The sequence below is a fragment of the Lampetra planeri genome, chromosome 47, assembly GCF_965212315.1.
Source record: "Lampetra planeri chromosome 47, kcLamPlan1.2.h2, whole genome shotgun sequence".
NCBI lineage: Eukaryota > Metazoa > Chordata > Hyperoartia > Petromyzontiformes > Petromyzontidae > Lampetra > Lampetra planeri.
The window spans coordinates 796,279-820,359 of NC_136153.1; the positions used below are offsets into that span (position 1 = coordinate 796,279).

The 24,081-nt window shown below is 56.1% G+C and overlaps 2 protein-coding genes across 6 annotated transcripts in view; both read right to left on the bottom strand.

The window, feature by feature from the left end:
• Positions 1-1,930: 1,930 nt before the first annotated feature.
• On the bottom strand, positions 1,931-19,025 carry FAAH2 (fatty acid amide hydrolase 2). 4 transcript variants are annotated; one of them, XM_078615394.1, is made up of 12 exons: positions 18,937-19,025; positions 15,743-15,942; positions 15,256-15,338; positions 12,296-12,432; positions 11,520-11,729; positions 10,537-10,656; positions 8,370-8,505; positions 7,347-7,464; positions 6,652-6,771; positions 5,818-5,929; positions 4,299-4,493; positions 1,931-3,686 (listed from the first exon to the last, which is right to left on the bottom strand). In XM_078615394.1, the coding sequence occupies exons 2-12, from the start codon at positions 15,932-15,934 to the stop codon at positions 3,499-3,501; spliced, it is 1,611 nt and encodes a 536-aa protein (XP_078471520.1). In that variant the 5' UTR covers positions 15,935-15,942; positions 18,937-19,025; the 3' UTR covers positions 1,931-3,498. The 4 variants fall into 4 exon arrangements, with proteins under 4 accessions (XP_078471520.1, XP_078471519.1, XP_078471523.1 ...); XM_078615393.1 differs by having other exon boundaries at positions 18,857-18,947; XM_078615397.1 differs by lacking the exon at positions 18,937-19,025 and adding an exon at positions 18,397-18,412.
• Positions 19,026-23,113: 4,088 nt separating this feature from the next.
• Positions 23,114-24,081, bottom strand: part of LOC144733476 (uncharacterized) — a 40,482-nt gene continuing 39,514 nt past the window's right edge. For both annotated transcript variants that reach the window (XM_078615400.1, XM_078615399.1), the window contains exon 21: positions 23,114-23,425. In XM_078615400.1, the coding sequence (XP_078471526.1) occupies positions 23,267-23,425 (159 nt within the window). In that variant the 3' untranslated portion in view covers positions 23,114-23,266. The remainder of the gene's footprint in view (positions 23,426-24,081) is intronic.

A 24,081-nucleotide genomic window follows, 5' to 3' on the forward strand; every position in this document is an offset into this window, starting at 1 on the left:
TTAGACCAGGTCTTCAATGATTGCAATAGTATCAGGTATGGATACCTTGGTGAAGAGGGAGACTATATCTAAACTGACAATCAAATCCTCCGGGGATAGTGATATATCCTTGATTAGTGAAACCAAGTGGGCCGAATTAAGTACAGCTGAGGCGGTCTTGCCCGTGACGGGAAGCAGAGTCTCAGACAGAAATCGTGCCAGTCTGTAAGTGGGTGAGTTAATGGTGGAGACGATAGGACAGAGTGGAGTGCCCTCTTTATGGATTGTTGGAAGGCCGTAACATCTGGGTGGTCTAGCAGCTGACTGTTTTAGAGAGAGCTGTTTGGTGGGTTCGATTAGGGAAGCCGAATTAGTGATGATTTTGTTGGTTTTAGTAACCAGGCTATTGGTAGGGTCTCTATTAATTTTGGTATAGCAGCCATCATGAAGAAGGTCCTGAATTTTGTTGTTGTATGTGGTTTTACCCATGATGCCAGTGGCATTGCCCTTGTCGGCTGAGAGGATGACAATATAATCTCTTCTTGAATTGAGCGAGTTCAAAACGCTCGTCCTTGCTAATGTTGCTAATGGGTTTCTTAGCATTCTTGAGGATAACAGCGATTTCAGATCTTGCAACGTCTGCCTGGGATGTGTCCCAGACCTTTGAAGGCTACGTCGACCTGGGCAATGTCATCCACTGGGATGTGTTTGGGGGTGACTGCTAAATTCAACCCCTTAGCTAGTACCGATTTTAGGCTGTCAGAAATTGGGCTGTTACTGTGATTGATAACAATCTTGTTAACATCTAACTTTTCCAAGTGTGGTTCGGGTTTCTTTTTTGACAGGAGGTTGAATTTGGCAATCAGGTTAACTCTACTTTTGGTTGATATTGAAGCAGCTGAAAAAACAGTTATGTTATCTACATGGTCCCAATCAGATGTGGACATTTTGTCTGTTAATGCTAAATGTGATTGTAAGAGAGTCTTGTGTAAATGATCAAGTTCAAATCGGAGCAGCCTTATTCCTTCTGAGATTAGAGCTAGGCTGGCCTTAAACAAGAATCCTTTAGCGTTAGGAGAAGCGACAGCAGCAGATCTGAGTGTAAAGACGATCGGTATTACCTTAAATATATTTATCATTATTTTAAAATAAAAATATATTTATTTAAGAAGATATTTTGGTTACATGTGTCATCATACAAACAAAAAAATGATCAGTGCCTACTGTGCCTATTGGATAAGAACAGCCCTGATTGCCGGTAAAGGGATGTGATGAAGTGATGTTATTATGTTGGGGCTGTGCTGTGTCTCCATGAAACCCGAGGCCAGGCTTCCTCGCCCTGGGGGGGGGGGGGGGTGACGCTCCTCCATCACGGTCCCCACAGTATCGCCATTCCCTACCTCCTAAACGCTGACGTCAATCCCTTCCTCGACTTGACCGGGGGGGGGGGGGGGGCAACCCAACGGTGTGACAATTTGTGACTGGTGGCTGGAGAAGAGGTGACAGGGATGAGGGGAAAGAATGGGAGAGAGGACCGTGGGGATAAGAGGGGACACATCAGAGGAGGGATGAGAGAGGAGAGAGCTGTGGATGAAGGAGGGAGCGGTGTTTACCCGTCATCGCGTGTTGGTGAACAGTGGTCATTACAGATATAACTGATCAACCCTAACCCTTAACCCTAGTCAATAATGCAAAACCCTACCTCTAAACCCGAACCATAAACCCAATGCCTAATCATACAGAGACTCGGGACCATCCACAAGTGTGTATAGCTCTGTAAGTGGAGTGATCGTAGCACACAAGGGAGTGAGCATTGCAGAAAGAAGCCACCCCTAACATTCACCGCAACAGCGCCGACGGCCGCCAGCGCTCAAAGCAGGGAGATTAGCGCGGTTGGCTAACGTACCATGTGGATACATTTCAACATTCATACACAAGGAGGCACGGCAGATTTTTTTTATGTTGAATTATTTACTACTGCGGGTATCATGTTACACAGCATATCACGTCACAAGCCATCACGACACACACAGAGGGCGCTCGCCGGCATCACGCCAATTACGATACCTCACCGCCAACTCCTGCGTTACAACGCCATAGCATCCATATCAAACGCATCTCCTTTACGTAGCAGCATTTTGGATTTAATCTCCATTTCAATAATTATACAGTCTCACGTATTGCTTCAGCAGTGATATCTATATCTCGATATATCTACGTCTCTGTGAAGGAAGGCTTCTTGCCTTGCTGTTTCCAGTGCAGTCAAATTTACCCAGCTAATGCCAACGTAGTTTCCACGTTCCCACACACGGCGCTCTCGCGGAGCCCAAACACAGGCAGCGGGGAGCCTCCAATCCATGCCGCAAGGGGGGAGCAGAGGAGGAATGTACAGCTCTGGGGCCATGCTCTGTCTGTCGTCATAATGGCCAGAGGTGATTGGGAGTTTCCCGAGATTGTGCCGCTAATTGTCTCCCACGTTGATCGCTTTGTCCGTGGCGTTTGCAGTGAGTGCACGTTCCACTAAACGGCAGAGGATATAATGAAATCAAACTTTTTTTAAGAAAACTGGTTTCACGAAGTAATTTTTTTTTAAAAGTAGATAAACAGTAGCGGCGGCAGGGGTCAGGCAAACCCCACGACACTTGAGACATGCACACGGTCGAATTATGCGCACGTGCAACCCCACGCACGCATCAGGAGCGTTAGCAATCGACCGCAATCGAGGAACCGACGCATCGTCCATCGCACCCCCATGAACCACCGAGCCCCGTTAGGAAATCTGATGGCTCGGCGTGAAGGTTCAGAGCAGCGTCTCGGTGCAGCCGCGGGACCGACGACATCAGACAGCGGCGTCCCTACCGCACGCCGGCTCCACAAGGAACGGTGGGTTCAAGATGCAGACGCAACGGGGTGGATAACGCACGAATCCAGTGGTAGTGCGGGACTGGGACCGACCTCACCTAAGAATGTCATTCATGTGTGTGTGGCAGCACCACTCCGCGACTCGCTAGGGCACATTAACGGACACATAACGTACAAAGTGCCCTATTGCTAGTCACAATCTTGGCATTGATTCCTACCTTTCTGTGTTTGTGTGTTCTCCCCGTTCTGCGTGGGTTTCCTACGGGTTCTGCAGTGTCCTACCATAGCTAAACACACACACATACAATGTAGCTGTTCTGGCCAAAACACATCCCGATGCTGAAACAAATTACCCAATGAGAATCACCGATAGCAGCAGCATTCCCCCCGACTGTGATACATTGGCAGCACCCTCCTGAATGGAGTCTGAGACTCACCCGGCTGAGGCTCTCCTCGGGGGTCTTGGCGGTCCGACGTTTGGTCGGCCATGCCGATGAGCGCAAGTTGATTAGCGCACATGAAGCTTCAACACCCCGCTGGAGGCAACAGTTGCACCGAATTAAGAGTTGCACCGTTTAGCGTAACCCATCTCGTGGGGTGCATCTAGCCCACGCAGCGATGAGGCAGATGGGGCATCCTCTCGCCCGCACACCGCCTTCAGTTGGCCCCGGGGTCGCGGTCGGGGTTGACCCAACCCCCAAAGCCCCTCTCCAGCTCACGTGCCACGGCGAGCGTCAGCCGGTCCTGCCGATGATTGCCCACCACCTGTATGCCCAGTGGGACGCGATCTTGACCCAGGCCCAGGGGACACTGCGTCACGGGCAGCCCCAGCACGTTGAATATGCCTGCGGGGCAGGTGGGCCGCAGGCAGACCACGCGTCAGGAATTTGGGAATCAATATCAAAAGGTTCAACAATTTCGTACTTTCCGAGAGGAAGCGAAGTGAGCAGCGATTGCTCGGCAAATGAGGGCTGACCCGGCATCTGCGCACAGCCAACGATGTACCGGTGAGCAACGCTCAGCGCAAGCAGCAGCTCTGACAAAGTATTGAACCGTGCACGTGAGGATCAGTTGTTTACGGGTTACAAAAACTGCACACAAATGTTACACTCAAGCAATATTCAGGCGAACGCGTTGAATGTAACCAAAAAACGAGGAACAGAAATGGCACGGTATGAACAAGACAAAACATTTTCGATTTCTGAATTGAGTTCATCATCGTCATCCCTGTAATCCACTGCTAGATCAACGTTTTCCCAAGCTCGTGCCATCTATCATGCTGCAGCGACATAACAATCCACCTCAAGCCGATTTCATTGGTCCTGATCTCGATGGCTTGTGGCATCGCTGGCTGGGCATCAGGCGGGTCGACTCGCCACATGGCTACCCTCGCCGTGGCGTGAACTACGGCACCGGTCGTCGCGGGCGTCGTCGCGGGCGAACCCGCGGGCGCTCACCCGTGTACGCGAAGTTGAAGGGCGTGAGGATGGGCTCGTTGTGGAAGGGTGCGGGGCGCGGGTGAGATGGGTAGAGCAGCACACCGTCGTCGCCCAGCAGCGCGCTCAACTCCGCACGCAGCTCCCCACCCAGGCGCACGAACCCCGCCGCCGCCTTGGGGTTCAGGTTAGCCAGGCTCTCCATGAGGCCCAGGCCTGCGGGGGCAGCACAGGGGCGGCACGTATTTATCTTGATCGAGTCCGGTTTGGGAAGGTTTTACCGCAATGGCAAATTAATTTCACGATGCATAGAACACCACCATGCCCCGTGGTCGACGGAAGAAGAGAACCTGCTTCTGCGCCAGGGCCACAAGTCAGCGCATACTCCGCTGCCTCCTCCCCCATGACCCAAGCCTCATCTGGCTTCAGCTAGCAGCAGAGTCGCAAGCCGCGCTGTAGCTGTACAACATAGTTTTCTACGATGACAGTCGGTGAGACCTAAATGCGGCCTCGGTCCAACGGAAAGGTTGAGAACCGATATAATAATGGACAGGGATGACAAAAAGCACTCGGAAGCTTGGGTGTCGGACTGGAAATGAGAAGTAAAGTCAGTGCCATTCTGAAATGTTTAAACCGAATAACCGATTGTGACAACATGCGTATGAGGTCAATTGGGTGAACAGGCAAAACAGCGAGAAGGTCTTGTTTCACTACGAGAGAAAGAACGGCATGCTACGAGCACGCAAAAAGCCATCTCGCTCACGGTCCGGGTTGCATCGGGAGTTTTATCGTAAAAGTCGTGCAGGTGTATGTTGCTGCCCAACAGCATTCCTCATGCGCGCACTGTCTCGTGTTTTCCTGCCCCACTGGCGCCCTCATACCGGTGCCGCGCGACACACTCACGTCCGCAAGTCGAGCGGTCTAGGGTAACCGCAGAGGCCAAGTCAACAGGGCCCATCGTTCCCAATAACGCGACTAAAAATCTAAAAACTAAACTACCAGGTAAGGCACACTGAGCTACTATATTGCTCTTTTTCAGAGTGATCTGGCCACAAATGATAGCTCAACAAAGTGGCTTATAATGTAGACATTCATATCAGCCCAATACTATAAACGCGTGATGTTGATTCTAAATGCGGAGGGAAGAACCGGAGGATCCGGAGAAAAATCCACGTGACCACGCAAACTCCAAATATACATGCGTCAGGGTCGCTATTGAACTCATGACCTCCTCCATACCAGGTGAGGGAGTTAACATCTCGCCACCGGGGCACCCCAGTGGTGTCCGCCCACGAAAAACGGCGAGGACGTTTGACACGAAAACACATGGCGGCGACCTTGGTGCCAAACCCAGGAATTGACAGACGCGATGCCGCGGCGACGGTCCAGGGTAACCGCAGAGGCAGAATCGACAAGACCCTCACCATGCCAGCTCAGAGGCGGCCATGTAACCGTGAAGCCAAGAATGTAAACGTAGTGAGAGGTGCTGCGTTTCCACAAGCGGCAGCGCGGTGTAGCGGTGGTGGCGGCGGCGACTGACCGATGGCGGGCAGCGTGTGCCTGGAGAGGCCGAGGGGCCACTTGAGGAGCTCCCAGCGGGGCGAGACGGCGGGGCCGCGGTCTCCCATCAGCTCCGCAAACGACTGAGCCGGCTGCAACACAGCCACATGCGCCTCTCGCTCGACACGCGGCAACAAAGACAATATGCTTTGGGGACAAGTGCTGTTAGTGACCGCCTATGACGGTCGGCACGGCATACAAAGGGGTGGGTGGCCAAAACCACGCCCAGCTGCCTTTCTCTTCCTCGTGCTGATGTTTATTACACATTGCATACCAGTTATTCATTTAAGGCTGAGTCGAACTAGGGGAGGCACTCAGGACTGGTTCGGATATTCGTGAGCGGGAACCGAACTCGGGTCGCCGCGTTTGTAATGCAGCGCGCTATCGCTGCCCACACTACACCACCCACACACACGCAGGCAAACAAAGACCCCTCACGTATAGCGTTAACAGACTTTTGGGGCAAGTGCTGTTAGCGAGCACCTATGAAGGCCAGCACCAAGCCCGGTCGCCTTTGTCTTCCCAGTGGCAATGTTTACACACCGCACCAGGTGCTCATTTAGACGAAGTCGGCCAAGGGAAGGGGCCCAGGACCGGTTCAGAAAATCATCACTGGTGTTGGCCGTGAGTGGAAATTGAACTCGGGTCGCCAGGTTTTGTAACTGTTACGCTACCGCTCACACATACGCTGGTGACCAGCTTCACATCACGAACGACGCTGTCTGGAAAAATCCTCGCCCGCATCGCAGTGCTCATCTTGGCCACCGCCGGGAGAGCCGGTGCCTCCCGGTGGCTCCTCTGGCACCGCCCGCACCTTCCCATCTTTGCCAGGCAGAGACATCGTGGCCGACCAGATCTGAAAGGAGAACTTGAACTTGTCCAGGGCCAGGCTCTGCACTTGCACGCCGAGCCGCTCTTGCAGGTGAACGACCACCTGCACGCGGGCCGCAAAGACAAAGATCCCCCGTGTAGCCTTAACAAAGTGTCGGGACAAGTGCTGTTGAGTGAGCACCTACGGAAGCCGGCACGACACAGGAGGGTTGGCTGGCCACGATCGGCCACCTTTGTCTCTCCAGTGCTGATGTTTAGACACTGCACCATGTACTCATTTGTAATGGTCATAGCGCAGTGCACCAACCACTCCACTACGGCGGGTCGCACACGCTCAGCGACACACAGCGACGTGCAGCAGAGGACCCACAGTGCGACCGTCATATTTAAAGACGCACAGCTGGGTGGCACCGTGGAAGAGCGTCAACTCAGTTGGTTATGATTTAAAACCCTGGTCGGGAAGTGACTCGACCAATAAAGTCTCTATAGCCATAAAATCTGGACTATTTTGTAGGAAGTCAACAGTGAGCATCCTATTGAAGATATTAGCCCTGCTTAAAAGCCATGTGGAATTCTCACGGCTGGCTCAGAGCTGCAAATGCGACTGGCGTGGCCCCACACATGGCAGCACTTCCACTTTGACCTCTTACTCACTCACTCGCTCACTCACTCGCTCACCCGTCTCTGTGCGGCAATAAGCTCGGCATGGACGCGTTCCACATATGGGGAGCCTCCGTCGTGTTCCATCGAGAAAAACCGTAGCCGCCGCAAATCCACCTCCTCCTCCAGCTTCAGGCTGCGCGGCACAGCATGGCACAGAGACGGTACACAGGCAGTACACAGGGGGGTGGAGGGGCATTCCTGACATTTCAAGGTTAGGGTCCTCCAAGAATAAAATAAACCAATGTGTTCTCTCTGGTAAATGTGAATAAAATAACGTTCGGTGCCTCCTGGAGCCGCCACCGATGCAGTGCAGGTAGCGACGCTTCACAATGACCGCATGCCCAAAAGAGCACGTGGCACTGTCCACGACTCACCTAGGAAGGCCTCACGGAGCCTTACAACTCTCTCTTGGTACATGGGACCAATGCCCATTATTTGGCATTTTACACGTGGGAGTGCCGAGAGCGAATCTGCTGGTACAAGAGGATAACGTTCATTATCGGTGCTCACAGATGGGCCCACAAACCCCCCCCACACCCTGGCCATGCAGCCATCTCATAACTCCGTGTGGCCCAGCAGCCCGGGGCCCGGTGTAGTTCACCGAGCAGCAGTGGCGGCGATGGCTATCGCGTGGAATACGCTGCTCAGATGCGTGCACAAACGACTCTGTCGGCAATGCACCAAATCCGCTGGACTGTGCCATTGAGGGAGTCAATGCATGTCCCTGCACTCGTGAGCCATGGGGGTCACGATCATAATTTAAGTTTAGAGCCCAGAATCAGTGGTGTACATTCCACACTCCTGTAGCAAGGGAAAGTTGTTTATATAAGCCAATGACTATTGACTTTAAAACGTAGGTTTTCTCAGCCAATGTTGGGCAGCGGAGGTTCTTAATGACCAAACGTGGCCTAACTAAAAAAAAAATTCACGAATCAACCATCGTTCACTTTCAACAAGTGGGACGAAAGGCCGGATGACCCCAAGCAGCATGTGAGCTCAGGATCCACGTGGAAAGAGGGGGGGGGGGGCAGCACTCACAGAGAGGCCTTGGGCCCAGCCATGATGCGCAGCACGGGCAGCAGGTCCTGGGCGTAGCGGCACATGGGGCCCGTGACGAGGAGCTCACCCTGCGAGCCTGACGCGTTGGGGAACTGCCCCCCGTTGGGCACCACCCCTGCACTCGCGCACGACCGTGGGGGGTCAGCAGCGGGCCCGCCGCTCCGCACCGCCCACCGATGCCAACACACTCACAACAAACACTGCTCCTCTGCCAGCGTCGGCCGAGAGCCGCCAAGGAGACGGGCGGCACGGGGAGGCCTCCTGTGCGATGCGCCGAGGCGAGCATCTTCAGACTAGACAAGACAAAAGATTTGTTGGCTGGCTGGCTGGAGGGAGTGTCACGCCCAAAGGACGTGCTGGCTGTTGTTAATTATAATGATGTTTTTGTAACATAGCGCCGCACAGTATCCGGTCTCTCTCATAGGGAGAGGACGACTCAGAGACGCGAGGAGGAACCACAGACGAGCTGGGAAGGCAGCAGCAGCAATGCGGTGAGTTGGCGCTACCCACAATTGCCCAAGCTTTGCAGTCTTCTATATATGTGTACGAGGGATAAACACTCGATACCAGGGCTGTAAAATACACAGCCCGTGCCCAAGACCCGGCCCCCCAAGCCCCCTTTCTGTGGCCTGCCACGCATTTAAATTTTTACAACTTATTTATTATTTTTTTTTAAAGCTTCTACCTCTAAATAAAAACCTGAACTCAAACCGGACACTGAAATGGGGGGATATGGCACCACCTGATGCAATTTTTTTAAATTAACTCTATTGTCCCGCGTTTTTGGATTTTGAATCAGTAAATTAATATTGTATTATGCCTTTCATTTTCATAGGCCCAACTGTGTGGCCCACGCGAGGTTGCATTTGAATCCAAACCAGCCTGCTGTGCCATTGAGTTTGACAACCCCTTCTCTGTACCACACGGACGGGACAGGTGAGGTCCACATTTTTGCTATACCGCCCTCTCCTGGCGAGCCAGGGCATGGCTCCTCCTTGACGCCCATGTGGGAGTTTTGCAACACTCGCGTGTGATCCGCCAACCCTTGCCCGCGGGCGAATCTAGGGGAAGCGCAGCCAGAAACTGTTACCAGCAACACGCTCGGTTTGAGCAGCGAGGGCAACTTGTTGAGCGGAGTGACGGAGTTAAGTTTGGGTCACAACAGGGAGAGCAGCGGAGACCGCCGGGGAGGGCTGACGGTGACTATGATCCCTAAACCTGCCCCGGGTCATCAGGCGACGCTCGCTCCATTACCGCGCGTTCACGAGACATCCTTTAAGACTCGTAGTTCCAACCAACTCACGCCGACACCCTTGTAAAGCTGTAAAACCGCACGTTTGAGAGAAGCGGATAAGAATGGGCAAGGACCGGCATTGTTATTCGACACGCAATGTTAACGTGCCAGCCTGCTGTAGACGGGCACACGGCACAGTACCCAGGGGTAGCGACATCGCAGGCCAGGAGGGAGTGAGCGATGCGTGCACCGCACAATGAAGCCCGCGACCCGAGTTCGATTCCCACCCACGTCCGACGTCAGAGGTGAGCGACATCTTAACCTGTCCTGACTCTTTGTCGCCATCAGAAAACCGGCACTGATCAGCACGGCGAAGTTTGATCAAACAATCTCCAGGACTGACACGGCCGTGAGGAGGCCTTCATCCAGCGGTGGATTGACAAAGGGCCTCCTTACATTATTGTTGTTGTTTGGGTCTTTCGATAAAGTCACGTAGATAGGTTCAAAGACATTTGTTTTTGTTATTTTCTTTGAACCTATCGACGTGACTTTACCGAAAGACCCAAAGAATATGAATTCCTGCAGTCACGAAAGCTTTAAGTCAAGATTGTTCCACATTGTCTAAAGCAGTGGTGGCCAACCGGCATCTACCAAGACGCATGCAGCTCCCAAGCCGCATGGAGCACATGAGGCTCTATTGAAGGGGCGTAACGTAGAATGTCACAGGAGCAAAGAATAATGAATTAAATTTGTATAAGTAGTCTGATATATTATTAAATATACTATTGGCTCTTTGCAGAACTTGGGGGTACTCTATGGCTCTTGGTCTGTGACAGGGTGGCCACCTCCATTCTCCAGCAAAATCCGCTGCACACCGGAGAGGGGGCGGCTCCGCACCCACGCCGTGCTCACCCGCCGTGGGCTTGTGTCCAAAGATCCCGTTGAAGAAGGCCGGCATGCGGATGCTGCCCCCGATGTCCGAACCGATGCCGACGGCGCAGCCCGCGGCCGCCAGCACGGCACCCTCGCCTCCTACACCCAACATGCACAATACAGCACTTGGCACGCCGTGCTCAGCACTCAGCATGCACCACGCAACGCCGCGTATCACGCCAGCTCAGCACTCGAGTGTGGAAAAAGCTGCTAGCCCTGCAATTGTTCGCTCGCGCAAATGGCCTCCGCCAGGGGCGGGCTCAATAGTTACTCTCACTATGGGGCATCTGGCCTTCTCATCCTCGCTGCCCAGACGCCTCGGAAGATTTGGGTAGCCACATCCTACTCTACCGCAAGCGACCTGCAGTGGTATAAATGGTGAGGCCGTCTATAATACCGATGGGTGGACAGAGGTGCGAAGATTTGGGAAACTGGCCCTGTTCCACCATGAATAGCAAGTGCGGTGAGTTGAGCCGTCACAGCAGTGGCCGCCCCTCATGGACAGGGCCTTGCCGTGGCCTAATGCAGCCAGCACGACGCCATGACCGTCCTTGCTGTCCCAGGGATGGCAGGGATGCGGCGTTCACCACAGCCGGTGGCCCTGAGCCAATGGTGGACGATCCACATTCTCATGGCCTGTCTGCCCCTAGGACTACCACTGCTTTTTGTGGTTAGTTTGTTGTCTTTCCCCCACATCTCAGATGAGCACGGTATGGTGCGAAAGAAGTTCAACTTGCAGCGTGCACAGAATTCGCTCGCTCTCGAAGAGCGCGAGCGAATCGGAGGCGCAAGGAGGAACCACACACAGACACGGCGGCGGCAAGGAGCCTGTGCCAACAATTTCCCAAGCTCTGCAGTCCTCTCTATATGAAGGCATTATATATGAAGGTCCTCTCTATATCTTCAGGCATAACACACACGGAACAAGTGAGAGGGTTGGGGGGGGGTGCAGGGGCCCTCACCGGAACTGCCGCCCACAATGCGGCGCGTATCGTAGGGGTTGCGCGTGAGCCCGTACACCAGGTTGCTTGACTCGTACCACATGCACAGCTCGCTGCAGTTGGTGACGCCCAATGGGATGGCGCCGGCACGGCGCAGCGCCGCCACGGCCGCGGCGTCCTGCTGGCTGCGCACGCCATTCCTGCTGAGCAGCCCCGATGAATTGGGCAGGCCTGGGCACAACGTTGACCCGCGCTACCACCACAGCGCTTCGACGGTACCGCTCGCTAGCCCACCCGCCTGCCTACTTGCTAATCCGCCTGCTCGTTCACTCACCCACCCATCTGCTCACCCACCCGCTCGCTCGCCCACTTGCTTGCCCAGCCGCCCACCCGCTCACTCACCCGCCCGCCTGCTCACCCGCCCAGCCGCTCACTCACCCGCTGGGCACGTGCAGTATTGGGGCGAGGTACGGCAGGGGCCGACATTGCCGTGTGCGATCCCAATTGAGTAGCAAGCGTTGTCATTGTTATCGTAGGGATGTTTGACCCATAGCAGTTACAGTCTGTGTTTGTTTAGCCGTGGGAGGAATCGCACGTCCAATTAGCACGGTTGGCTGCGTACAGTGCAAAAGAAGTTCACCGTACATACGTACGTACAAACGGGAGAACCCGGAGGAAAGCCACGCATGCGGAGGGAGAGACAGAAGGTACAGACTCCACGCAGAGGCGACCGAGTTGGGAGTGAAACCCAGGACCGTCTTGCTGTGAGGCGCGAGCATTACCATGGCGCCACCTACCTTGAATGGCGAAGGCCTCCTTGGCGGTGAAGGGGACCCCCAGCAAGGGCGTCTCCTTCTCCAGCTTCTCCTCGTCCCCCGTGGTGGACGCGAGTCTCTCGTCCAAGCGCGCCGCCTCCGCCAACGCCTCCACAAACCTGAAGGGGGCACGTGAGGGTGATGAGGGGGTGAGGGAGGGGGTGAGGGGGGGTGAGTCAGCCGGACCCTCACTGAGGGTGGGGCTGCCGATGTTCGTTTCACAAGGGAGACACTTTGACTACTCTGGTTTTGATTTATTACCATTCATTATTCTGCTTGTTTACCAAGAATAGCCTCAGGAGGGTCCTGATAAGTTTTCTGCAGTAGAGGGGTGATGTTGCTGATGCAGCTGCTGTGTTGATCCCAATTCAGCATTTGTGGGTGATTGTGAGCATTGGGATGTTTAGCCAACACCGGTTACACTGCAGGTTTTAATTATCTATGGGAGGAAACCAGATAACCCGGAGCAAACCCATGCGGAACAGTGGGGAAACATACGAAGAAAGGCGCCCAGGTCAGGAATCAAAGCCAGGCACTACTTGCTGCCAGGCGCGAGTGTCACCACTGTGCTGCCCCCTGGCATTCAGTGCCCCTGTCAGTCCACTAAAGCCGGGGATTCTTAGCGTGGTGACTGTGCCCCCGGGGAGCTGTAACGCTACCTGGGACACGCATACAGAGTTGCACGATACTGCACTTCGCATCAGTCTCAGGATATTTTGGTGTCTCTTGAAACAAAAATCCCAAAGTAGCACAATCACAAATTGCTATCGATCGTCATAAATAGCGAGGGTTAATTTCACGAAGTGACAAGATACAAACGAACGGTGGATATGGGGGTTCTTCAGTTCGTATTGCCGCACAATGGTGAGAGTCCAAAGGGACACACGAGCCAAGCTTATCAGCTGTGAGCGGGGGCTCAAAGGTGGCTGCCGCTGACATTGCGGCTGCAAAAACGCTGAGACTGGACCAACGTTCCGCTCCTTTGCCTTCTTAAGGTGATGCCGTACGAGTGGCTGTTAAATTCACACAAACGCCCTCGGCGAGCTTCTCCGCGCACCCCACGCATTTTCTGGCCGTGTCGCCGGCGGGTTGTTTGGCGTTCCGCCCCCAAGCGCCGGGAGCTTCTTCGGCAACTTGGTCTTTAGAGCGAGATGCGGTACAGGGCCAGGGAAACACCTAACAGCTGGGCCGTGACAGCGCAACCACGAGAACCTACCCGCAGAGCCCTGCAAGGCAGCCACGCAGCTCTGCTAACTCACAATGAACAAACCAGGAGCTCTGAAAGTGGAGTGTGATCAATGCAATAGAGCAGCAAATTGGCACCTGCACAAAAAACAATACAACTGATCTTAAATGAGTCTCCTCGATCTGTGGACTGGTATCTGCCCTATAAGAACCTTCGTCGGCTCCGAGTCTGGCATCTGTTAGTCACAACACTTGAATCGTTTGTGTTAAGAGTCCAGTGAAGGGTTCAATCTGACCACACGCATCTAAGGATATGTGGTATTGAAGGGCAGCTACGTGTAGCCTGTGAACTTTGATCAAGGTAAAAAAAAACTACGGCCGAAATGTTTTACCGTGAAAATATCATAAAGTTTACGAACACCCACACTCCCCCTCTTCCAGTTCCTGAATTCAGTGCTGGAAATATTTAAGTAAAATTAAGAAAAATCCCGCTGACACACGGGGGAAGCGTTGTGTTTGTGTGAGGCTTTAACGAGAGTAGAAGTCCACAGACATTTTAATCATAATACAATTCCATTTATTACGTGCACAATATTTCATGGAGATGAATGACCGTGACTCTAAGGCCCAGAGCCAACTTCAGTGTCAATCGAAATCCAGGAGAAAGAGGTGTGGGGCCTTTGAGGAAGAGTGGGATGACAATGATGATGATGACGACGACGATGATGATGATGGCCACGTTACAGACGTCTGGGGCTACCACGGAGAAACGACGCCTGGCAGTGACCATGACCGTACTCCTCGGTGTAGAGCGGAGAGCTCCATCATGAGCTGTAGTGCAGCAGGGTTACAGCAGAGCGGAGGTACGGGGAAACAGCCTAACGTAGAGGCGATGCCACAGGCAGCAGGAGATCGTGTAGCTGACCCTGCTGGCCATGGTGGGAAGCCAGTGGAGGGAGCGTAGCAAGCCGCGAGAGTCTCGTTGATGCATCTCAGCTATCTGATGCGGGTCCAAGAAAGGCTGCCCAATGGTGGATAATAGGGTCGCGTACATTCTTTACAGATGAGCCACATTTTTACCTGGTCTATCCATCAACAGTGAAAAACACCACAAAGCCCATTCAGGCTTTAAATACTACTATGCACACCTAGGCCACAGCACAAATACCAACCCAAGTGTATTTTTGTGATGCGATGCATCCCGATGCAATTGGTAGCAATGACAGCTTTTTCGAGAGGGCGAGGGGAGCCAGAGGGAGCGCTGTGCCCGAAGTACATCACAATCTAGAAGCCGGAGAGGTGCGCCTGCCAAACACCCCCGGCAGATTAAATCGGACTCGCTCGTTTGCTCTGCCACAGAAACGAGTGTGAAGCAATGACTACGGCAACGCTCTGAACGTCTCTGATTTATACAGTGTGGCCAACATTACATAACTGATGACTCATTTCCCACTGCTTTATCGCTCCGCAACAGCAATCAATGTCACCAGAGCCAGACCACGGGTCACGTGATCCCACACTGCCCCCTGCACCTCCGATTCACAGGTCACCAATCACGTGATCCCACACTGCCCCCTGCACCGCCGATTAACAGACCACCAATCACGTGATCCCACACTGCCCTCTGCACCCCCGATTCACAGACCACGGGTCACGTGATCCCACACTGGAGAGCGACACCGCCTAAGGGAGCGCGGGGTTCATGGGGCCCGCACTCTGTCACCAGGCCCGTCCTCGGACCTCCTCCTCCTCCTCACCTGTCGGCCACCACGGCGTTGACGACGGGGTTGATGGCGCGGATGCGGTCGATGCACGCGTTCAGCACCGCCACGCACCGCACCTGCACCACACACGACACCGGCAGCGCTCGTGCGTGCGGGGGAGTTCCGCTCCGCTCGTTGACCACCCGGCGGAGCCTCAACGAGTCTTAAGGCTCATGTTCGGGAGGGTCCTGCCCCGCATCATTTCAAATGGGCGATTTTTTTCTTTTCCATTGGGATGTTTTGGCCGATACCAGTTTCAGTGTTTAGTTGTTGCTAGCTATGGTCGGTGACTGGAGAATTTAGTGGAAACCCGGACAGGACAGGGGGAGAACACACAATCTCTCCTCCACACAGAAACGCAACCGAATCAGGAATCTAAACCCAGGCGATTCTTGCCACGAGGCGTGTCACCACCCCGCCGCCCCCAACACGACGCAGGCGTAGGTCGCGTGGTGGCACCGGATCACAGTGCCCGGCCCACCTCACGTCGCCGGATGCGTCCCGCCAGCTCCGTGGCGGGCAGCAGCAGCGGCGACGACGGCGACGTGTCGAGGGGCGGCAGCGGCACGCGCGGCGCCGACAGCCCCAGCCAGCGCCACGCGGCCATCACTAGCAGCAGCGTCTGCGACAGCAGCCACAGAAGCGCCAGCGCCACTCGCTCCATCACGTGCATGGCGGGGTCTACGGGGAGGGGGGACACGGACACGCAGGGCTATGCAGAACCACAGCAGGAGACACAGAGACACGCAGGGCTATGCAGAACCACAGCAGCAAGTGCTGTTAGCGAGCACCTATGAAGGCTGGAACGGCACACGAGGGGGTGGGTGGACAGCACCACGCCCGACCGCCTTTGTCTCCCCAGTGGCGATGTTACACACAGCACCAGGTACTCGATTGAGGCTGAGTCGACCTAGAGAAGGCCCAGGACCGATCCGGCTAATCGTCACCGGTGTTGGCCGTGAGCGCGAATCCAACTAAGGGAGCCGGATTCATGGCGCATTGCACGAAACGCCACACACCCAACACATCACGCCTCCTCCTCCTCCCCCAAAACGCCCAACTCTGTTCCCAGCTGGGTTACAAACAACAACAACGACAACAGCCGCCGCCGCCGTTCGACACTAAGCGGGCGGGTACGTCACCACCGCGGCAATTGTGCCAGGCTAGGTGCACCTTGAAGCCACGCAAAGTTGTCAAAGGTTCGCCGACGGCAAGGAGGTCACGGGACGGACCCAGGTGCGCCGGCGGTGACAACGTCGACCTGTGCAGAGCCATCAACAACCCTGGCCACCACCCGCACGCCCCCCGCTTGCTGCCTGCATCCCCCCCCGGCTCGATGCACTCACGCCGGGGTGGAGCGATCCCAGCTGCTGCTGCTGCCGCTGTCTCCTTCCTCTCAGCTCCCTCCTGACCTCTCCGCTCGGAGATGCCCTTGGTACCCGCCCCCCTCTCGCTCTACGCCCCCCCCTCTCGCTCTACCCCCCCCCCCATCGCTCTACGCACCCCCCCCCCTCTACGCCCCCCCCCCTCTAGCTCTACGCCCCCCCCCTCTAGCTCTACGCCCCCCCCCTCTAGCTCTACGCCCCCCCCCTCGCTCTACGCCCCCCCCTCTAGCTCTACGCCCCCCCCCCTCTAGCTCTACCCCCACCCTCTCGCTCTACGCCCCCTCCCCTCTAGCTCTACGCCCCCACCCTCTCGCTCTACGCCCCCCCTCTAGCTCTACGCCCCCCCCCCCTCTAGCTCTACCCCCACCCTCTCGCTCTACGCCCCCCCCCTCTCTACCCCCACCCTCTCGCTCTACGCCCCCTCCCCTCTAGCTCTACGCCCCCTCCCCTCTAGCTCTACGCCCCCCCCCTCTCGCTCTACGCCCCCCTCTAGCTCTACGCCCCCTCCCCTCTAGCTCTACGCCCCACCCCCTCTCGCTCTACGCCCCCCCCTCTAGCTCTACGCCCCCCCCCCTCTAGCTCTACGCCCCCCCCCTCTAGCTCTACGCTCCCCCCCCTCTAGCTCTACGCCCCCCCCTCTAGCTCTACCCCCACCCTCTCGCTCTACGCCCCCCCTCTAGCTCTACGCCCCCCCCCCCTCTAGCTCTACCCCCACCCTCTCGCTCTACGCCCCCCCCCCTCTAGCTCTACGCCCCCTCCCCTCTAGCTCTACGCCCCCCCCTCTCGCTCTACGCCCCCCTCTAGCTCTACGCCCCCTCCCCTCTAGCTCTACGCCCCCCCCCTCTAGCTCTACGCCCCCCCCCCCTCTAGCTCTACGCCCCCCCCTCTAGCTCTACGCCCCCACCCTCTCGCTCTACGCCCCCCCCCCTCTCTACCCCCACCCTCTCGCTCTACGCCCCCTCCCCTCTAGCTCTACGCCCCCTCCCCTCTAGCTCTACGCCTCCCCCCTCTCGCTCTACGCCCCCCTCTAGCTCTACGCCCCCTCCCCTCTAGCTCTACGCCCCACCCCCTCTCGCTCTACGCCCCCCCCCCCTCTAGCTCTACGCCCCCCCTCTAGCTCTACGCCCCCCCCCCTCTAGCTCTACGCCCCCCCCCCCTCTAGCTCTACCCCCACCCTCTCGCTCTACGCCCCCCCTCTAGCTCTACGCCCCCCCCCCCCTCTAGCTCTACCCCCACCCTCTCGCTCTACGCCCCCCCCCCTCTAGCTCTACGCCCCCTCCCCTCTAGCTCTACGCCCCCCCCTCTCGCTCTACGCCCCCCTCTAGCTCTACGCCCCCTCCCCTCTAGCTCTACGCCCCACCCCTCTCGCTCTACGCCCCCCCCCCCTCTAGCTCTACGCCCCCCCCCTCTAGCTCTACGCCCCCCCCCCTCTAGCTCTACGCCCCCCCTCTAGCTCTACGCCCCCCCCCTCTAGCTCTACGCCCCCCCCCTCTAGCTCTACGCCCCCCTCTAGCTCTACGCCCCCCCCCTCTAGCTCTACGCATCCCCCCGTCTAGCTCTACGCCCCCTCCCATCTCGCTCTACGCCCCCCTCCCCTCTAGCTCTACGCCCCCTCCCCTCTCGCTCTACGCCCCCTCCCCTCTAGCTCTACGCCCCCCCCCCTCTACCTCTACGCCCCCCCCCCTCTACGCCCCTCTCCCCTCTAGCTCTACGCCCCCCCTCGCTCTCCCCCCCGGCTCGGTGCACTCACGCCGGGGTAGAGCGATCCCAGCTGCTGCTGCTGCCTCCTTCCTCTCTTCTTAGCTCCCTCCTGACCTCGCCGCTCGGAGATGCCCTTGGTACCCGCCCCCCTCTCGCTCTACGCCCCCCCTCGCTCTACGCCCCCCCCCCTCGCTCTACGCCCCCCCCCTCGCTCTACGCCCCCCCCCCTCGCTCTACGCCCCCCCCTCTCCGCCCCCCTCTCGCTCTACGCCCCCCCTCGCTATCGCCCCCCAGCCCACCGAGACCACACTCCGCCCCAGATGCGAGCGCTGCGACTCGCCAATTATACAGCGTCACTGGCACGGAGTTCGTCGGAGATCGAGATGTGAATGAGCGCCACTCATTGAGCCACACCGACCACCAATCAATGAGCCACACCGACCACCAATCAATGAGCACATCGAGCTCCACCCTGAACACCACTCAGAGCCACCCCGTGTACCACTCACTGAGCCTCACTGAGCCACCCTGAGGACCACTCAATGGACCAGACTGAGAAACGCACACTGAGCCACCGAGCACCACTCACTTATCCTGACAGCTTCATTCAGGAAGCCGGAGCTTCGCGTGATTTCCGATTCCAAAACGATTAATTAAACTAGAATCGATTACCTATCCCATCGCTATTGAATACATGGAGCATGCGAATCGTACTGTTTCCTAAATCTAGAATCGAATCGAATTATACAAATCGAGAGCGGTGCCATAACAGAGGTTTTTTTTACCTCCACTTGACCGTTCTCGTCGTCGCAGGGTTACCACCTGTCCCGGGTTTGATCGGGACAGCCCGTCAATTGGCATGCGTTCGAGTGGGGCAGGTGTTAGAATGTGGCAACTGTATTCAATCCTCTCCTGCGTCTTCCTCTCTCTTTCGCCAGGGCCCAAGGCAATCTTCACGCGGCACCCTCCTTGCAGCAGCAGCCCCCCCCCAACAATCTCGCCAGCTGCCCGTGCCCCGAGGAGGTGCTTTGAATACGAGGAAGAATCGTGCACACGCATGGAGCACACGACGTGCACCGTTCCCCACCCTCGTGTTTGATGGAGCTGCCCCCCCGCCTCCTTCACGTGCGATTGGCATCTTATCTGAAAGAGGAGGGGGGGGACCTCGCCCCCAATGGCAGATGTCCCTGTGTGGCACAAGTTGACTGAGCACCTCGGCCGACAATCGGGCATTCGTTTGACAGTGAGAGCGGGTGGGTGGCAGGGGCAATGATTCTATCATTGTGTGCAGGCATTCTAAACGAGTGATTTTCTAATTTAGCAAAACATGGAACCGTGACTTGGGCAAAACGATGATGGCATTAAACGCCCACTGGGTGGTTAGAGCACGCGGCGTGAGAGTGCGCGACGTTTGAACGTGCTGTGTTAAGAGCGCTCGGTGTTCGAACATACGGTATTAACCAGGGCTGACTACTGGGTTCAAACCCCCGAGCCTCGGCGGCACCGCCCCAGTTGATTTGTACGCAAATTCAATATCCGTGCCACATACAAATATATATATAGACTAAAACATGTCAATCATCCAAGATGAACCCTCCTGCAAACTGCTCAAGACTATCGAGTTTGTGTATTGTTTGTCGTTGTGAATTGCTGACCCACGCCTACTCGACACCTGTGAAAAAAAGAGCTCCATAGCTCATCGGATTCCTCCAGGAGAAATGGACAGTATTGGCGGTACGCCGGTGCGGCATAACTGTGGTGCCACAGCGACGGGGCCGCTCTGCCGAGCCAGGGAGCCGCCCGGCTTCCACCACCGCACTGCCCCCCATCACCCCCCCCACATAAGCACGCACCCGCACCCACGTAGGGCCTCGTGGTCGGGTCACCTACCCTGAGTTTTCACCCGAGGGCCCCCTCGGGGGGTTACCCCACGGTTTCTCAGGGCCAGGGAATTGGACAGGACCCTTCCCAGGCCAAGTAACACTGCGGCGCCGTGGGCGGATTTGAGATCGCACGACCACGGCGAGCTCAGAGAGCCCCGCAGTTAGAAACGCATACAAACACAAACACGGGTCAGCAGGGCAGATAGCTGGGATCAGGACCCGGGGCGACTGATTGGTCGAAAGGTCAAAGGCCGGCGGGATCGCAAAAGAGCGGGAAATCCTAGGCTCAGGATTGGTCGAGAGACCAAGGCGGTCGGGACGGGGGCGCCTAGCCTTTGATGTGAATAGTTTAAAAGAAAACGCAGGGGCAGTAGGGAAGTCTCTTCTTCTGGAGTTTTGACACGGAGTCAGCGACGAGGGAGTCATCGGGCGAGCCGCTAGATTGTCTGCAGGACGATCTGAGCGCCGCAAGGTCACCAAGAACTACAGACGGTATCGTATTACGCGCCTTACAACACCTCAGAGCGGAGAGTAGGATCCGTAGGAGAGGGTTAGTTCGGGGTAAGGACGAGTAGGAAAGCGGTTTAACAGAGAGCGCAGCATAGAATAGGGCTGCACGCCACCAGAGAGTGGGTTAGAAGCGCCTTGCTGGCCCGCACACACACACGGGTGGCTCGGTGGGTTAACAAGGGCTAATAAAATCTCGAGCGTAGTAACAAAACCGTGTTGTTGGGTGTTTTTGAACGTGGTATTAGCGTGCACTGCATTTGCGGGTGTGTGGTCGTTGTATGCGTAAAGGCCGTGGTCTCTGTACGATTGTGCGGGTACGGAGGTGTGTGTGTTAACGCCCGGGGAGAGCACTTTTGTGTGTTGGCGTGCCTACGCAGCCGTGTGAGAGGAGAATCGTCCTTGTACGATACTTGTGTTGACGTGCACGCGCGAGTGCGGGAGGGGACGAGTCGTCGTGTCGGCGTGCGCCCCGCTCGCGTGTGCGAAACCGCGGTGCGCAGTGAAGCTGTTAGCTTTGTGCGAGCTTGCGTGTGCTCGTTACTTGCGTAAAGTGCGGCGCGGTGGTGGGCCCCTGACCCCCAACCCCGCGGCTCGAGCGCGTAATCGGCTGCGCATTGTTGTACGGTTTGTCTCGCGCGCACGGCGGCGGCGGCTTGAGTCGTTGTGTCGGCGTGTGCCCCGCTTGCGTGTGCTCGTTACTTGCGTAAAGTGCGGCGCGGTGGTGGGCCCCTGACCCCCAACCCCGCGGCTCGAGCGCGTAATCGGCTGCGCATTGTTGTACGGTTTGTCTCGCGCGCACGGCGGCGGCGGCTTGAGTCGTTGTGTCGGCGTGTGCCCCGCTTGCGTGTGCTTGTTACTTGCGTAAAGTGCGGCGCGGTGGTGGGCCCCTGACCCCCAACCCCGCGGCTCGAGCGCGTAATCGGCTGCGCATTGTTGTACGGTTTGTCTCGCGCGCACGGCGGCGGCGGCTTGAGTCGTTGTGTCGGCGTGTGCCCCGCTTGCGTGTGCTCGTTACTTGCGTAAAGTGCGGCGCGGTGGTGGGCCCCTGACCCCCAACCCCGCGGCTCGAGCGCGTAATCGGCTGCGCATTGTTGTACGGTTTGTCTCGCGCGCACGGCGGCGGCGGCTTGAGTCGTTGTGTCGGCGTGTGCCCCGCTTGCGTGTGCTCGTTACTTGCGTAAAGTGCGGCGCGGTGGTGGGCCCCTGACCCCCAACCCCGCGGCTCGAGCGCGTAATCGGCTGCGCATTGTTGTACGGTTTGTCTCGCGCGCACGGCGGCGGCAACTTGAGTCGTTGTGTCGGCGTGTGCCCCGCTTACGTGTGCTCGTTACTTGCGTAAGCTCTCGGCGTGCGTAATCGGCGTACCCCAGGTGCGCGATCGTAACGTGAGCGGCCAGCGCGGCGCAAGAGTGGGTATCACGTGTGGAGCTGTGTGTGGGTGTGCGCGTACGTAATTAACCATGCCTGCTACGCGGACCCGCGGTGGAGGGGAATCCTCGGGCGACGGCTCCCACACCATGGGTGAGGAACCTAGCAGCGGTTCGCTTAGCAGCGGGGGGCGATTGATGATGTTAGCCCGGCCGTTAGCATTATCGAGGGAGGGATCTCGGGGGCTAGCGACCCCCACATAACACACCGGTCCTCATAAAACCGTCTAAAATCTAAATCTGAACTGGTACGTTCAGCTTCCGACTGCTTCGACATTACGATAACTGATTTTGACTCAGCAGCACCACCACCCCGCAAGATTTAATGATTGGGGTTTGCCAATTGCAGAAAAATTCATTATTGCGGAAATTTATTTTGCTAAATACCGTGCACCACCGGTGCACCGCCAATACGTTCAAATACATATTCTGAGAGAGTACAGTCATGCCAACGAACGTTCCAAGGGGAGCATTATTGAGTCTCAAGACTTTTTCCGAAGGGTCTTGCCATTGATATGTTCGGCCAATTCCATTTTAAGAGGGGGAAACACTAGACGGGCATATCCTGGCACATGTACAGTATGTACTGTATGCACGTACGTTGTTGGAACTTCTTTTGCATCATACATAGCCAAACGTGCCAATCGGAAGTGTGGGTGAAGGACAGCAAACTAAACACAAAAAACAGCTGAATTGAGTTTGACAAATCCATGTCACCCACCATCCGGCACCTCCAAAAGCACCGGAGCACAGTGCATCTGCAGTGGTTTGATTCTTTTTTGGCATTTTTTCGCAAAATGTGAACCGTTAAACACTGAAACTAATGACAAATCCGATCACAAGGGAGAAATGCCGGTCGAACGCAAACAGAGTTCAGGAGACCGCGCCGCAGGTGGGCACATTGCACAAAATCAAAAGCGCGCGCGAAGGAGGCGTGCCGTGGGTATGAACGTCGACAGCAGTTTATTGTCTCACTCGGCACATGGCAATCGCGATCGACAAGAGGAAAAAAAATTTAATCACACGGTTGTGGCCCTCGCTGTTACGGACCGCCAATCGCATGCGCGCGCCTGCTGGACGCGTGGCCACGCGCCCGCGGCTACTGCGATTTTACGCGGATCCACTGGAGGAACTTGGTGACGCGGCCGTAGACGCCGGGTTTGTTGGCTCTGGCGCAGGCGTCGCCCCAGCTGGTGATGCCCGAGAGGAACCAGCGGCCGTTGGAGTCCTGGCAAACCATGGGGCCTCCGGAGTCTCCCTGCGGCACGGACGAGACGGCGTTCATGATAACTTTGCTCAAATCTTGACTTAAAGCTTTCGTGACTGCAGGAATTCATAGGTTTCTTTGAACCTATCTACGTGACTTTACCAAAAGACCCAAGAACTTTGCTCAATTTAACGTGTGAGGGAGTTCTGGCCACATGAGTCTTGAACGGAACGCTACAGAAGGATACTGCTGCAACTAAGCTGGACCAAAATAGTGACCAACGTAGAAGAAAAAGGTTGTACATAGAATGAATATCTGATGATGATGCAGGCAGTGATAAGAAGGAAATTGTCACTATTTGGACACATATATAGTAGGATGGACAAAAACAAGAAAATGAACAATGTGTTGTTGTTGTTTGGAAAAATGCAAGGAACCGGAAAGAGAGGAAGACTTCAACAGAGAATGCCTTGACGACGACATCATAAAAGATTGGTGCCAGAAATATGTGGCACTACTTGAGAATATTGGCACAAGAGAAAGTGGAAACAAATCACGAAATGTGCATTGGACACCTACGGCTATCTGCCCATGGATCGTGATGAAGACGAGTCTTGAACTTGGTCTCTATTACATCTTCGGCACAGCGCGTTCAGGCGCCACTGAGAAGCCCCTTTCTATGCCTTTATTCTCTGCCCCATCCTTTC

Excerpts from the sequence above, each read along its gene's own strand:
- FAAH2 (XM_078615394.1), bottom strand. The coding sequence starts at position 15,934 with ATGCACGTGATGGAGCGAGTGGCGCTGGCGCTTCTGTGGCTGCTGTCG. Across the intron at positions 12,433-15,255 it reads AACGCCGTGGTGGCCGACAG|GTTTGTGGAGGCGTTGGCGG; the intron begins GTGAGGAGGAGG and ends TGCCCCCTTCAG. Across the intron at positions 6,772-7,346 it reads TTATTGCCGCACAGAGACGG|GTGGTCGTTCACCTGCAAGA; the intron begins GTGAGCGAGTGA and ends GCCCGCGTGCAG.